Source organism: Hyalella azteca, unplaced genomic scaffold, assembly GCF_000764305.2.
Source record: "Hyalella azteca isolate HAZT.00-mixed unplaced genomic scaffold, Hazt_2.0.2 contig4675, whole genome shotgun sequence".
Classification (NCBI taxonomy): Eukaryota; Metazoa; Arthropoda; class Malacostraca; order Amphipoda; family Hyalellidae; genus Hyalella; species Hyalella azteca.
Window position 1 is genome coordinate 161,337 of NW_025934886.1, and position 15,445 is coordinate 176,781.

Below are 15,445 nucleotides of genomic sequence, written 5' to 3' on the forward strand. Positions count from 1 at the left end.
GTGAAGCAAAATAATTTGCGAGCAATTATTATTACTTGCTTTGTAGTAAGGTAGTTAATTATCTTATACCAGTGGACAGCTTACGAAAGTGAACATGGAGGTTGCAGAGAAACTGTGCAACCGTTTCCAGTGACTGTACCGTTGAATGAGTGTTATTTCCACGGGATTTGGGGTTACTGACTGAACTTTGCGTTTCTGAACTGAATAATTGACGTCATATTTCAGATCATAAATGCGAGCGAAATTAAACAGTAACATGATCTTACTGGTATTATTTGTGATCAATGTATAGGCGCTGACTACGTCCCGACATGAGCACCGTTCTCGTATAATCTAGTTATACTTTTTAATGCTCTAATATATGGTCCAGAAGTAACTTATGGTGATTTTTTAGCGATAAACTCATACAGTAAAAGGGCAACGTATAGGGAGTTTTACCATGAAACTAAAAGTATTTTACGCCCAGGAGGTAATTCTTGAAATTCCCGACGACATGGCAGTGAGTTTTTTAATTTAATTCTATAATATAGACATCTATGAAGCTATGCAGCGATGAAATTATTTATGAAATGAGCAACATGATAACTGAAATATTTTAATTTAGTAACAAAGTGAAAAGGTGTTGTAACCTATATATGATCTTAAGCCTGAATGGGTGCAAATAATTATTCCATTGCAGTTCATATCATCGGCAAGGCATTAACTAAAGAGCCTCGGTTCTACCTCGGACAATGATCCCTCACGAAGAGGGATCACTATGATCCCTCATGATCCCTCACGAAGAGGGATCACTATGATCCCTCGTGATCCCTCACGAAGAGGGAAAGTATAAAACGCCTGTGCAGGGCTTTTTCAATTGCTCTATTTTTTTATTTACCAGATGCATCAAAATTGAAGAATTTAGAAATAGTGTAGAATCTAAAACACTAAACTTGTTTCAAGTTTGACTGAAGACCAGAGCATGCTTTTCATTTATAATCTTCTTAATCGTTTTTTCAATGAGTCGAACAAAATTTCTTGCTGGCGCCGGGAGATCAAAAAGTAAGCTAACAAATGACATTGTAATGGATTGCGACGTTTCGAAAAAACAATTTTCATTGTCAAGCTGTGAAGGTTTACAACACTTGAAATTGAACTTTGGAAATGACAGTAGAATATATCAATGGTATAGTGGATACAATTTAAAATATTAGCTTAAAATTACTCTGAAAATAATTTCAGCGTCCGGACAAATCCTGTAGTCTGGAGGTTGATAGCTGGAGACTCGTCCTTGTTAATGAGGGCCTCAGCTATCGCCAGTCTCGATGGGTCAGGGCACCGCATAACTATGCTGGTGCAGGCCTCCAATGTCGCACGGGTGATGGTCTCATTGTGGGCCTCCCGCATGTGGTTCTTAGGTCCTCCAGATTGTAGGTGGCATGTGAGTCGTCGGATTAAGGTCGTGCTGGTAAGACCAATGTAGTTTATATTTTGAAGAAGTCTACAGCCTTCTTTATTACATGAGAATTTATAAACAACATTAGTTTCTTGAAGCAGACCAGATTTTTTACAGGGATTATTATTCATTACAAGGTTTTTAATTTTCTTGTTTTTTGTAGTACTCGTAGATCAGAAGTTTTATATTTTTGTTATCCGTTGTGCTCTTGATATTATTATGGATGATTGACTGTAGGACTCCTTCATCAACTTTGTAGCCTCTGTTCATCTGGTTTTGGTAGAAGACCGACCAACGCAATTGAAAAAAAAACTAAATCGCGAAATTTGTCCGGAAAAAAACCTCCTGGCCTTCTGGCAACCCTGGACTACATTTTCTAGTAGTTAGACGAAAACGTGTCAGACTGGGCATCAGTGCGCAGTGGCGTGCCACAAGGAAGCATTCTTGGGCCTGTTTTGTTCGTTGCTTAAATAAACGATCTGCCAGAAGTAGTGTCAAACGCCTGCTCCATATAGGCTTACGCTGACGACAGAAAAGTTTATAATACAGTGGAGGATACGTCAAATAAAGCACAATTACAAGATTATCTTAATTAATAGTTTAGGTAACTGGGATGATACGTGGCAGCTGCGTTTCAATACTGACAATTACTTCACCTCAGGAAGACAATGAACAGCAAGATTACAGTATTAGAAGCCATGGTTGCAACGAGAGGGTTATGATTGAGAAGTCGTGCGTGGTAAAAGATTTGGGAGTTTACGTTGACAAGAAGCTGAAATTTTCTAAGTTCATTGAAACGCTAGATAATAAATCCAACAAACTTCCTGGCCTGAGCCGACGCTCACATTATGAGGTCCTATAAAGCAATGAAGCTGTTGTTTGTTGCTGTCGTGCGTCCGAACCTGGAGTTGGAAACGCCTTGTGGTCACCGAAACTTGAAAATGACAAAAATTTAATAGAGAGTGTTCAAAGACGTGCAACATGGATAATTCCTGGATTACAAGGTAAGTCATATGAAGAAAGAGTAAAGATTGTGAAGCTTTCCAGCCTCTGTTATCGACGTCTGCGTGGGGAACTCATTGAAGCATACAAGTATATCTAAGGTTTATACAAGGTCCCAGAAGAATTACTAGAATTTGAAACAAGAATCAACACCAAGGGCCACGGCTATAAACAAAAAACTGCGATGCAACTCATCCACGCGACAAAATTTCTTCTCGCTTCGAATCACCGACGTGAGGAAAAGCCTCCCTGTTTACATCGTTGACGCTCCGAGTATAGACGAATTCAAGAACAAAATAGATAAGCCATTGAGAAATATATGTTCAGACTTGAAATGCCTAGCACAATATTGAACCCGTTGGAAGCCTGGTAGCTATTTCAAACTGCCGTCAGTAAGGAAAATATCTTGTCAAAGGACCTGTTTTTAGATCTCCTGTGGACAAGTCACGAAAAGTACAAGAATCAGCGACAGGCCACATCAGGCCTACTCTTCAACGCCGACATCACTATGTTATGATATGATGATATAATAAAACTGGGGAATTACAACTATCTTCGGACTGCAGCTATGGGTACTCTCTCTCTCAATGGGTATTCTCTTGAATTTCTATCAAATTAGTTTTCACTTATTTAGTAACACTGAAACATTTTTAATTTTAATAATTAGTTTAATTTAATTAGTTTACACTTATTTCTTAACAGCCTTTGTTTCAATTAGTTCATTCATGTGCAGTAACCAAAGCTAGTCAAGTTAGTTCAAACTTTACATGCAACTACTGCCAGTGATAGTTGATGGATAAATTAATTATTAGAGCTCCTTATAATACTGATTAAACCGACAACATTTATATCAGTGACAATAAATTTAAGCTATTTAAAAATAAAGAAGCTGTTTCAATAAGATAAATAAGCTATTTGAATAAAAATAATGATCCGTGCTGGTTCAGCAGTAACCAATAACCATTTATTTGACAATTCGCAATGTATACGATATTTAAGGGGAGCGTCTACCCTAAAATTGAAAATTTTTACTTTTTCGGTTTTCATACTAATTTTAAAGCTGACATTCTGCCCTATCCAACGGTACCACTGCCATCTCTCTACGTTGATTTATGATTTCACGACATTTCATGAAAGGGGGGCGGGTGGGGGAGTTCTTTAAGTAATTAGATAGGAACTAATTCTGTCTCTTATACACATCTAGTAGTGTNCCTGTCTCTTATACACATCTAGATGTGTATAAGAGACAGGTGCTGGTGAGTCATATCGGGTGCTGGTAAGTCAGTCATGTCGGGTGCTGGTGAGTCATGTCGGATGCTGGTGAGTCAGTCATGTCGGATGCTGGTGAGTCAGTCATGTCGGGTGCTGGTGAGTCATGTCGGGTGCTGGCGAGTCATGTCGGGTGCTGGTGAGTCAGTCATGTCGGATGCTGGTGAGTTCAGATATTCATGAATCCATCAAACAGACAATTTCCAATAGAATGCAAATACATGTATACGAATGACAAAAATATTTACATAAGGAAAAGGTCAGAAGCTAAATACTTCTTTTCTGGTTGTCATCAGGCCCAGGAAAATATTCTAGCTTGACCTTTATTTCGCAAGGCTGAACCCTACGAGTTTGTGGAAGCTGGGCACTCATTGTGCTGTGCTGCGCATTTACTGTGAAATGCTTTGCACGTACGTGTACATAAAATGTTTGTTTGGAAATTTGTACGTTATCGTTAGACAATAAGTTAATGACAAACATTGTCCTAAAATAAAATATCATAAGGGGTACAACGATCGAATGGTTATCAAATTTACGATTCAAAATAACGCAATTTATGAAAATAAATGAAGATTTAAAAAATATTTAGTTTCTAAAATTTCACATCTCTTTTCCTGGCTTTTCTCTAGTATTTACGAGCATGACATTATTTTTTTCTTCTGTTAATGTCGTTGATTTTAATCGCAAATATAAAAACAAGACTGCAGCAAATGGATCCAAAATTATATTCGTTAAAGTTAAAAATATGCCCAGCAGGTAATTGAGGTAGCAGTCAAACAATGACAGCGAATCTTTCGGTCTGGCCTCAATTGCATATTCAGATAGTAAGATCATGGTGGGTATTGAAAAACTAGTCCTGTGCAAAAACTAGCGTCCGATTTTTTCCTGGACTGACGACTTCGTCTTTAATCATAGAGTGCTGGCAGCGTTCTGCCTATACAGAGAAAAATTGTATATATATCCAATAAAAAAATGTATATATTAAGAAAAAATGTATATATATTCAATTCAAACTTGGGAGGTATTTGGCGCCACAACTAAAGTTCAAAGTTTAAAAAGAACTTTGAAATTACATTAAGCATACAGCCTTCGTATATTCCAGCTCTTCGACTTAATTGAAAACTAACTCATATTGGTTAACTTGGCAGGAAAAAAGACGGGCAACCTTACTAAATGTGTTTTGCAATGGATAGAAGTTGTTCTTAATGGATACAATTTGTTATCAGTGAAAAAAATAGCTCTTAATGGACGAAATTGCTGTCAATGGACGAAATTTGCTCTCAATTGATAAAGTTTGCGCACAATGGATAAAATTTGCACTCAACGGATAAAATTTGCACTGAATGGATAAAATATGTCACCTGCTGTCTTTCGTTCGCAGATGGCGCAGTTGTGGCTGCTGTTGGCTGTATCATCATCAAATGGACAAGCAGGAAAGCTGGAGTTCTTCACTAGTTCTCTACCCGCCCCTGGTCGTCACTACAAATTTCTCTTCCTCCTGCCTACTCCGCTGCCCAGTCACACGTTAACCGTGGCGCCCCTTGCGGTCGCTTTAGCGCATAGAGGCCATGAGGTATTGTAAAGAAGGCATAATATTTAAAATTAAAAATTTGGAACATGTGTAAGCTCATATAAGCCAGAAAATCGGTAAAAGGAGTCACAACCCTAAATGTATTTGTTTAATAAATTTTTTTTTAATATTCTGTTTTCTAAAAATCATGATTGAGTTTTTGAGTTTGATATGTCTACATCACATTGAAAAAAATGGGCACCATGTTTCCCTCTTACTTCCCAATGAATATTTTCACAAACCTTACTCAGCGACAGCGAACGAAAAATAAAGGGAATTAACAAACAATTTAGTGCAAGTGCTTGAAATTGACTTGAAAACAGGATTTATGGAAAGTTATTCTACGTATCATCGTCGTTTAATTTACATAAATTAAAGTTTTCTGTGTGCTTGAAAAAATTTTTTTGTCTCTAAACAACCTTATAAACTTGGCTGCTTGCAAAATTAGAAGCATTATAATTTTGAATTTATAAAAACATTTGTTAAAAAATAAAATACTCAACCTCATTGAAGTTTTGAGAATACGGAAATAAAATGCCGCGCGTGCATGTATGATTAAAAAATCCAGCAACAATATATTCAATATATCGTGCAACTTAAATGAAGAATATTTTCAAAGCGGGTCATGGCAAGCAAAAACATATTTTCCAATCTCTGCTGCATTGTTCTTGGCTTAAGTACTAAAAAAATCGACACCAAAAAACACAACTTCTCTTGACGCACCTAGGTTGTTGGGCACATAATAAAAACATGGCCTAGAAACTCGTTCATTATCTCAATAAGGTGTTCGCTTCTTATGTTTTTTAAAATTTATAGCCCAGGTATATAAAATGACAGGTACGGAATTCTATGTTTTTTTTTGTCAACTTGTTTTTCGACTCGTATGAGATAATGTTGAGGCAGCGCTCTCAAAAATAAATACAAAAATGATGATGAAATCGCCTGGCAAATGTCGTTGAAATATTTTAATTAACAGTTGATTTAGTCCAAGTCATGAACGTCGAATCAACGTCATGTGCTTGGTGGTAAGTATTTAATATGAATAACGAGATAACACGAATGATAGTATGAACGAATGAGATAACACGAATGATAGTATGAACTAATGAGATAACACGAATGATAGTATGAACTAATGAGATAACACGAATGATAGTATGAACTAATGAGATGATACGAATGATAGTATGAACTAATGAGATAATACGAATGATAGTATGAACTAATGAGATAATACGAATGATAGTATGAACTAATGAGATAATACGAATGATAGTATGAACTAATGAGAAATACGAACGATAGTATGAACTAATTTCACGCTATTCGGGTACTATCGATTGCATTCAGAGAAATGAAAGAAGCTTGTCCAAAAAGCGATGCACAGTTCCCCTCGTATAGCTCATTTTGACTCAGTTTGGCCCGCCAAAAGGCGATCAGTGTATGACACGTACACTCTCTGCTCTTGTCCATCTGTGGGCAAGGAAGTGTTTGGAAATTATAACCATCAATTTTTCTGAGTGCGGAAACGAAAAATTCACACCTATAAGAATATTCGTGATTGGTGAAGTGATTCGTTTTCCTCCTCGGCAGGTGTACATGTTGATCCATGTTGTACATTTTGTGCCTCGGCAGATGTACATGTTGTGCCATGTTGTACATTTGTGCTTCGGCAGGTGTACATGTTGATCCATGTTGTACATTTTGTGCCTCGGCAGGTGTACATGTTGTGCCATGTTGTACATTTTGTGCCTCGGCAGGTGTACATGTTGTGCCATGTTGTACATTTTGTGCCTTGGCAGGTGTATGTTGTGCCATATTGTACTTTTTGTGCCTCGGCAGGTGTATGTTGTGCCATGTTGTACATTTGTGCCTCGGCAGGTGTACATGTTGTGCCACGTTGTACATTTTGTGCCTTGGCAGGTGTATGTTGTGCCATGTTGTACATTTTGTGCATCGGCAGGTGTAAATTGTGCCATGTTGTACATTTTGTGCCTCGGCAGGTGTATGTTGTGCCATGTTGTACATTTTGTGCATCGGCAGGTGTAAATTGTGCCATGTTGTACATTTTGTGCCTCGGCAGGTGTATGTTGTGCCATGTTGTACATTTTGGGCCTCGACAGGTGTATGTTGTGCCATGTTGTACATTTTGTGCCTCGGCAGGTGTACATGGTGTGCGAGACGCCCGACGTCTACGATCTGCCTAACGTCACGTGCATCCACCACGATGTCGATATTATCAAACCCGAAATAACGTCATTCGGAAGTTCAATTTCTACATTAATTCATCTAACGAATATAAGTGCAGCTGTTGCGGAAAATATTGACCGAATCTTCACTTCCCCTCATGTACAAAAACTGTACAAAAGACGAAAAGAATTCGACTTCATAGTTGCGGAAGACGCGGCGGCGCTGGTGAGTTGACCTTTAATTAACTGAGAAAATTCGTTCACTTTCGATAAATTATTTAGGTTTGTAGTGTGGCATCCTCGTGGCGAAAACAAAATCAAAATTGCACTGAAATGTAAAAATAACTTAATGCATAACTGAAGAGCGAACAATTACTTAGAAATTAGTCATAAATATTGGTTAAGATACATAACATTAGAACGTACGTCTTGTAATGGATTCAGATAATTTTCTGTACCTTTATTTATGTATGAATGCATTTTCATATGCTTGCATCTCATCTATAAGCTTTTACTTGGTATATCAAAGCATACGCGATGCTTGGTTGCAACTTTTTGTACGAAATTTTCGTAAATTAAGAACCTGTACTAGAAAATTCCTACACAGGTGACAAATAGGCATTTTTAACAACTGTAGGAAGTTTCTCGATGGTCATTATTCTTCAAAAAAGCTTGTCATTTGGAGGAAAATACAAATACGTGTTAGCCTTAGTTCGAGGCAAATTGAGTGGCTAATCTCACAGTAAATCATATTAACAAATTCCTCCCTTACAATAAATCTTAATCAATTTCGACACTGACTGATTTGGAGCGCATTGAGTTCTTTAAATGGACCCATAATGGGAGAAAATGCTTTAAGATCAATATTCGGGACATACAGTTTAATTATTATACAAAATTGTCACCTGCTGACAATTCTTTTCTAATTCAAAGACTCATCTTGTTCATTTTAAAAAAGTGCACCTTCGTGCTTCTGGACGAGCTGTTAAATGTTGGGATCAATTCAATTAGAATAGAATAGAAGTGTCGGCATTGAAGAAATAGGCCCATGGTCTGTTGCCGATTCTTGAATTTTTCGTGACTTGATTAACAAGGGATCCGGCCTTTGGAAACCGATCTTTCCATAACTGAATTGCCTAATTTCACCAGGCTTAATTATGTTAACTCAAACAAATATTACATATGAAAATGCAATGGTAAGAATAATTGGAATTGATGAATTTAATATTGAAATCCGATACCATTTAATTAGTGACCCGCCAATCAAAATATACTGATAAGATTTCCTTCCATCGGGCGCTAGGGACTGGCTATGAGCTCGTAAAATAGAGTGTATGCTTATTCTTCAGCGGCGCTCTCTGCGTAGGACCGGCGGCAAGATTTCTCGTCAATTTCAAGTGTTGAAAAACTTCAAAGAGTTCAATCGCTCAAACTTTTCAGTATCGTCAACAGTTCATAATTTATACTACAGTTCATGAAGCTTAACGTGTTCGTTAGGACTAAATTGAGTGTATTACAAGAAAATTGTCTAATATGAGGTATATTTGAAAAATTTCGTCCTAAATTTCCATTTCGCTCTGTGCACATGCTTCTCAGTAGCATCTATACATCATCATGCATATAATACCTCAGCGATATGGCCATGCAATACGATTCTTCCATTTCACTATTCACTACCATTTTTCATAATGATTTTTTTTCGCTCTAGTGATATTAAACCAATGATATTTTGGATCATCACAGGCAATGTACCCGATCCTCCATGAAATGCCATTCGCCCTCTTCTCGACCACCTACCTCAACCCATGTCAGAGCGCCCGCTTCGGCAACGCGCAGAACCCAGCCTACGTCACGAGTGGAGTCTTCCATTTTCCTCAACCTTTTTCCATCCTGGATCGCTTCAAGAACGTTCTCTCCACAGTTGTCATGTGTTCAATATATCATTGGATGACATATCAAACTGAAAAAGAGGTAAGACTACAAGTAACATCATATATTTCGTTGAGCTTTCCTTACCCGATATCTATAAAAGTAATTCACGAGGCCAAAAGCACGGCTAATAGTGGCGGTCATTAAAGAACTAGTAAAGATATCATTACAATATACATTTTATTGTAAAAGACATCACCTAAATTTTTGTATCACTTAGTTCTAAAAATGACATCGGATAAATGACGGCCCTCATTTTAATGCATTCAGTTAGTAGATTTTTGAAGTTCCGTTCAACACGCAAAGGCATATTGACAGGTAAGTGGGCGATGGCTTCGCGTATATGTTGTTCTTCAAATGAGGTAGGGTCCTTTGACAGTCATTGTAAACAATTGATTTAAGATAACCCCATAAAAAATCACACGGAGCCAAATCGGGGGATCTGGCTGGCCAAAGAAGGTCAACTCTCGAGGAGATGAGGCGCTCTGCAAAATGCTGTCTCAGAAGAGCCATTGAACATCGCGTTGTGTGGGCCGTGGCTCCGTCATGTTAAAACCAGACATCCCTGATATTCAATTCAGTCAGTTTTTTTCAAAAAAGCGTCAATCATTTGCGTGCACCGAGCTGCAGTCAACGTTCATTTTCCTTGAAGAAATAAGGGACAATTATGCCGGCTCTTGACACCGCACACCACGCAGTTAAGCGTTCACAATGAAGTGGCCGCTGATGGTGTTCACGCGCTGACTTCCAGGCCCTCTTGTATTTATACCTCTACATGCCCTAAATGTGCTCACACACGTAACAAAAATTTCCAATCAGGAACCCGACCTGAAGTACGAATACGGAACTGAGTACGGAATGCTCGTTGAGTTGCGATAATGGAACGGCCATTAGAATAGAGCGCCTCAACAGCAAGCGCACGCTGCTCACTTGTCCAATGCATGGCGGCAACTGACTAGGCGGTACACAAAAACTACATGACCTTGCCTTTTATATTAAATACCCCTCGCCCTTTTCCTATAACAACTGGCTACTTTGAGCCAAAAGTGTCATGTTGTCCGCGTGCCGCTTACTGATATGTAACCATATGATTTTTATTTCACATCGAGTTCGGTCTTCGTGAGAGAGAGTTTTTGGTAACCGCTAGGTCTAATCTCATTATTCAAAAGGGACCTTTTTCACCCAGTTTTAACCATCAATTCTCTTCACATTCGTGGTACCAGAGGTAATTTTGTGTCAAGAAGAGAATTCACGTTGACAGGGATTTTTGACGGGCCAAATATAGTACGACTCAAGTTCAGTTGTGGAATAACACGAGTATCGTTTCGGCTCCATTTTCGCAAGCACTTTCCGGCTTTTGACAACATCAACAGTGAACTAATTTATTCTATATAAATTCGAACATTATAATTTTAGGGAAGCCTTAAGTCCTACTAAAATAGCTTGTCCCTCATTTCACTTTCGGATCAACTTTTCGGCTGCTGACATGAACCAACTTTTCCCTTTTGAGTTTAATATTATCATTTCAAGCCTAAGTACTATTATTATATACTATATTTTATTTATAATTTTTGCCTCAAGTCCTGCTAAAATAGCATGCTTCTCACATCACTTCCAGGTCAACAAGCACTTCTCGGAGCTGCCTCCCGTGTCTGAGTTCGAGCGCAACTCCAGTCTTCATTTCGTGACGGTGAACCACGCCTTGGACGGCCCTTTGCCGCTGCTTCCTAACCAGGTGGCGGTGGGGGGTCTCGTGCTGCGCCCTCTACAACCTTTGCCTAAGGTGTGACACTTTGCCTAATGTAGGACCATTTTTTGCTAATATACTTGGTCCCTTAGTCTATATTAATGTCTTGGTTATCATTGTTATAAAAACCATATTCTTGGCTCATGCCCCATTTCATTTACAGTTTTTAAGAAATGCTACGAAAAATGCTACTCCCTTTGCCAAAAGAAGGACCATGATTTCAAAACAATAGATCGTTGGCTCGCTGCCTGATCATGAAATTCTCTTTGGTGAAAAATTGAAATTAAGTCAATGAATTCGTCCTCACGAAAGATTCCAACGTGCAAGAGTTCCGGTATTAAAAATTGCTGAATTATTCATCTAGAGATTTACATATAACACAATTTCATGTTGTTCATTATACTTGTATTCCTGAAATTTTTTAACTGAAGCTGGAGCTGGTCCCAAAGACGGTTTCAATCAAAATATTGCTTTGTGTTTTCTTAGCTTCTAAATTCTTGGTAAATTTATGACGGTAGTGATATAGATATAATTTTTTGTGTCTTGTCGAAAATGAATTTAATTAATATGATATTAAGTACTGCTAATTAATTAAACCTGAAAAACAATAAAAGGGGAAATTTTTCTTCTCAGGATATTGCTGAATTCCTGGCAGGCGAAGAGCCAGTTATTTACGTGGGCTTTGGAATTTCAGTATTTAACAGCAACTCAATTTCTGCGGACAAAGAAGAATTGTTAATTGCCGCGCTGTCCAAACTCCCTTACAAAGTTATTCTCAAACTTGCTGGACAAAAACCCAAGAAGATTGGCAACATTCTCTTTCACAACGATGTACCTCAGCAAACAATTCTAGGTGAGAATTTCAGTAAATACTTCTATAAAAACCGGATGAAAATTATTTTTCCAAGGTAAAGATTTTGTAAGGTTTTTGTTAATGTGAAGTGTCTGTAAAACAGATGCAAAGCTTTATAAATTCGATGAGAAGCATGAAAACGCCATCCAATGATTCTGCCACCTTCCTATAAAACTTGAATGAGTGCCGTCTTTCTCCACTCGCTCCATCATCGCTGAATCGCTGGCTCCACGACATTAATTTTTGAATGGGTATTTTCATACTAACACTCAAATAAGACGCAGAAAACTGAAATTCAACACAGTGAAATTGCATGGAATGTACATATAGTTGGTGAATTTCGATATGTACGTATAGTAAATTGACTAAATGTTATCGATTAAATACATGTTTTGGAATCCTTGCTAAACTGGAAGAGAACATTCTAAACAAAACCTTTTTGTAGAATGATTATCAGTTCTAAGTAACAACTCAATCTAAATAAATGTGATCTTCACTCTGCGATAGATAATACGTGTGATATCCGTCTGTATGTCTTTTAGTGGAAGTTTTAACAATCTTTCAACCTTATTTATGCTTTAAATTATTCATTGATCATCTAATGCGTAATTGCGCGACATATATTTTCAGCTCATCCGAATGTTAAAGTTTTTGTGAGTCACTGCGGCTTAGCTGGTACCCAAGAAGCGGTCTACTACGGAGTACCTATTATCGCACTACCAGCAATGTGGGACCAGTTGAAGATTTCAAATTTCCTCCAACAAGCTGGTGTGGCCGTTGCACTTTCATGGGATACGTTGACGGAAGAAGATCTTCAGGACGCCATTGAAGAGGTCATCCTTAATCCCAGGTGAGTTGAGCCATGGTTGAATTAATATTAATATTATTAATTCAACCATGGGTTGAGCATTGTTGTGGGAGAGCATCCAACTTACTGAACCTGTATGTTGTCCATAAATAAATGATTAACGATAGAGGAATTATTAGTATCCTATATTAGTATAAATTTGTATCAATTCGTATTATTTGTGCTAAAACTATCGATGTGATGTTGCAGTCTGAATTTATTTTAAATTATTATATTTATTTTATATTACAATTTATATTTATAAATTATACAGTGATTTATTTGTTCTTCATAACAGGAGGGCACTTCATTATTATTATATTTTTCTTTAGTATAACTAAGTTATTTATTATTGTGTCAATAATAAACCATATAGTTGATAATAATAATTCATTAATTTATCCAGAAACTTGCCGACATTTTTTCACTATTATGAAACAAGGTTGCCTGACGGTCTTTTTTTTCGCGAAAATTTCGCGATTTAGTTTTTTCAATTGCATTGGCCGGCTAAAATTTATGACAAGGGTTCTTTCTAAATAAATTAAACAAATAAATTGAATTTTTACTCCTGAACCTACAAATATACTAGTATACATTGAGTTATAGGTATTTTTTGTCTTTTTTGTTCGCGGACTTGGCCGTTTTTTATGCCATCTGGCAACCCTGAATTATGTACCACTACGTCCTGGAGAAATACACTTCGTGGTACGCAAATGTACCACTTCAGAGTCAACGTATTGAGCATGTTCATTGAAAAGCACGGAGGCAATGAAACGAGCATTTAAGATTTTCCAGTATTCCTCATTCATGTGTAATTTAAAAACTCAATCAAACTTTTCAACGGTGCCTTATTGCTCAATTCAGAGCGAACAGAGAGCACGTTTAATGACAGATTCAATTGTATTTAACGTGCCTATAACTAAAATTTATTGGACTTACCAATCAGACTGTAGCGGAAAATTATGAACAATCGCACTGTAATATTAAACAACGCTTCATATGCTTGCTTCTCTGACATGATGGCTTTTTTTACCGTGGATAATTTGCTTTTCAGCTATCGCAAGAAAATGGCGGATATGTCTCTGATATACAGAGACCAGCCAGACACGCCTCTGGACCGAGCTGTCTTTTGGTCAGAGTACATGGCTCGCCACAAGGGGGCACCCCACCTGCAGTCCCCGGCCAGACGTCTCTCTTGGATTACTCTCCTGCACGTTGATCTCATAGCCATCACTTTGTTAGCGATATGCTCTACATTTTGGGCAGTGAAATATATTTTAAAGGCAATCAAACGACGCAATAGAAACTTAAGTATTGTTAATAAGAAAAAGACATCTTGAAGACCTCGAACCGTTTTCGATGAACCTACACGAACGTGCGAAAAAAACGTACCTGATATTATTAATAAAGGGTATTCAATTTCTAAGCATCAGTGGTGGTTACTGAAATCTCATCATATTTGTTTCTGGCTGTAAATTAATTAGAATGTAAATCTAAAAACAGAAATACTCTGTTTTATCCCTACTTTTTAGGTGCGTGATATATTTGTGATAGTGATATTATAATATATTGTCACTTAAGCTTGAGAAAGAAACTACTAGCAACATCACTCATTAACTGCTGCTTCACTTTAATTATTATTCGTCTTACAACCTCTACTGGAAACATTACAATTCTTCATGATTAATTAAATATTCAAGAAGAACATTTTCTACCATGAAACTTAAAACTCTTCTATGGAACCTTTTAGCGCATTTTCTTATTTATTGAAAAAATGCCCTATTGGGCTCGTCATGTCCGTCTGTCTGTCTGTCTGTCCGTGACTTCACGTTTTCGTCGACGAGAAAATGCGCTCTCTGTCACTCACTGCAGTGATTGCTGAGTTATATTTTTTTAATCACTCTTCTTCAAGAAATGCTACTCTGGAAAACAGTGAGTAATCCACGAGTCGAGGGAACATGCTATCGAATATGAAGCTGCGACTCATACGTTTTGGCCTAACGAGTAACGGACGTGTTGAGTGAGCTAACATTGCACAAATATTCAAGCAGAAGTGCAAGCTTGAGGCCTAATCAAAGCTCGGTTATAAGCGGCATAAGAAAAATAGTATCCTGAGTTAACATAACAGCCTAAGTTCACGTAGCGGCCTAAGTACACGTAGTCGCCTATAAGTACACGAAGTGGCCTAACTAAATGAAGCGGCCTAGATACATGTAGCGGCCTAGATACACGTAGCGGCCTAAATACACGTAGCGGCTTAAGTAAACTAATCGGCTTGAAAACACGGTGGCCTACGCACAGGTAGCGGTCTATGCACACGTATAATGGTATCGTTACACGTAGAAGCAAAATTTGATTGGAGACCAGAGAATTAGTTTTATGAGTAATTTTCGTATTACTTTTTATTTTATATGGAACAGAATTTCTCGTTGGCATTGCGTAGATCGAAAATCAGGTTACAGAAAGACATTGTTTTTAATTTGCTAACAACGTTGCCAATATATCAACATTCATTATCAAGTTAAAAGACGCATTGAGCCATGAAATTTGGACTGACAAAATCATGTAAATAGGTACTACTAAAAATAAAAATTTGGCTAGATA

The 15,445-nt window shown here is 37.6% G+C and overlaps 1 protein-coding gene across 2 annotated transcripts; it reads left to right on the forward strand.

Annotated features, from left to right (window-relative positions):
• Window positions 1–329: 329 nt before the first annotated feature.
• On the forward strand, window positions 330–14,551 carry LOC108673810 (UDP-glycosyltransferase UGT5). Of its 2 annotated transcripts, none has more exons than XM_018161681.2 (8): window positions 330–499; window positions 5,088–5,279; window positions 7,440–7,691; window positions 9,209–9,436; window positions 11,013–11,177; window positions 11,775–11,994; window positions 12,625–12,844; window positions 13,896–14,551. In XM_018161681.2, exons 1-8 carry the CDS (start codon window positions 440–442, stop codon window positions 14,179–14,181), a joined length of 1,623 nt encoding a protein of 540 aa, XP_018017170.1. In that variant the 5' UTR covers window positions 330–439; the 3' UTR covers window positions 14,182–14,551. The 2 variants fall into 2 exon arrangements, with proteins under 2 accessions (XP_018017170.1, XP_018017171.1); XM_018161682.2 differs by lacking the exon at window positions 330–499 and adding an exon at window positions 3,726–4,116.
• The last annotated feature ends 894 nt before the right edge of the window (window positions 14,552–15,445 follow it).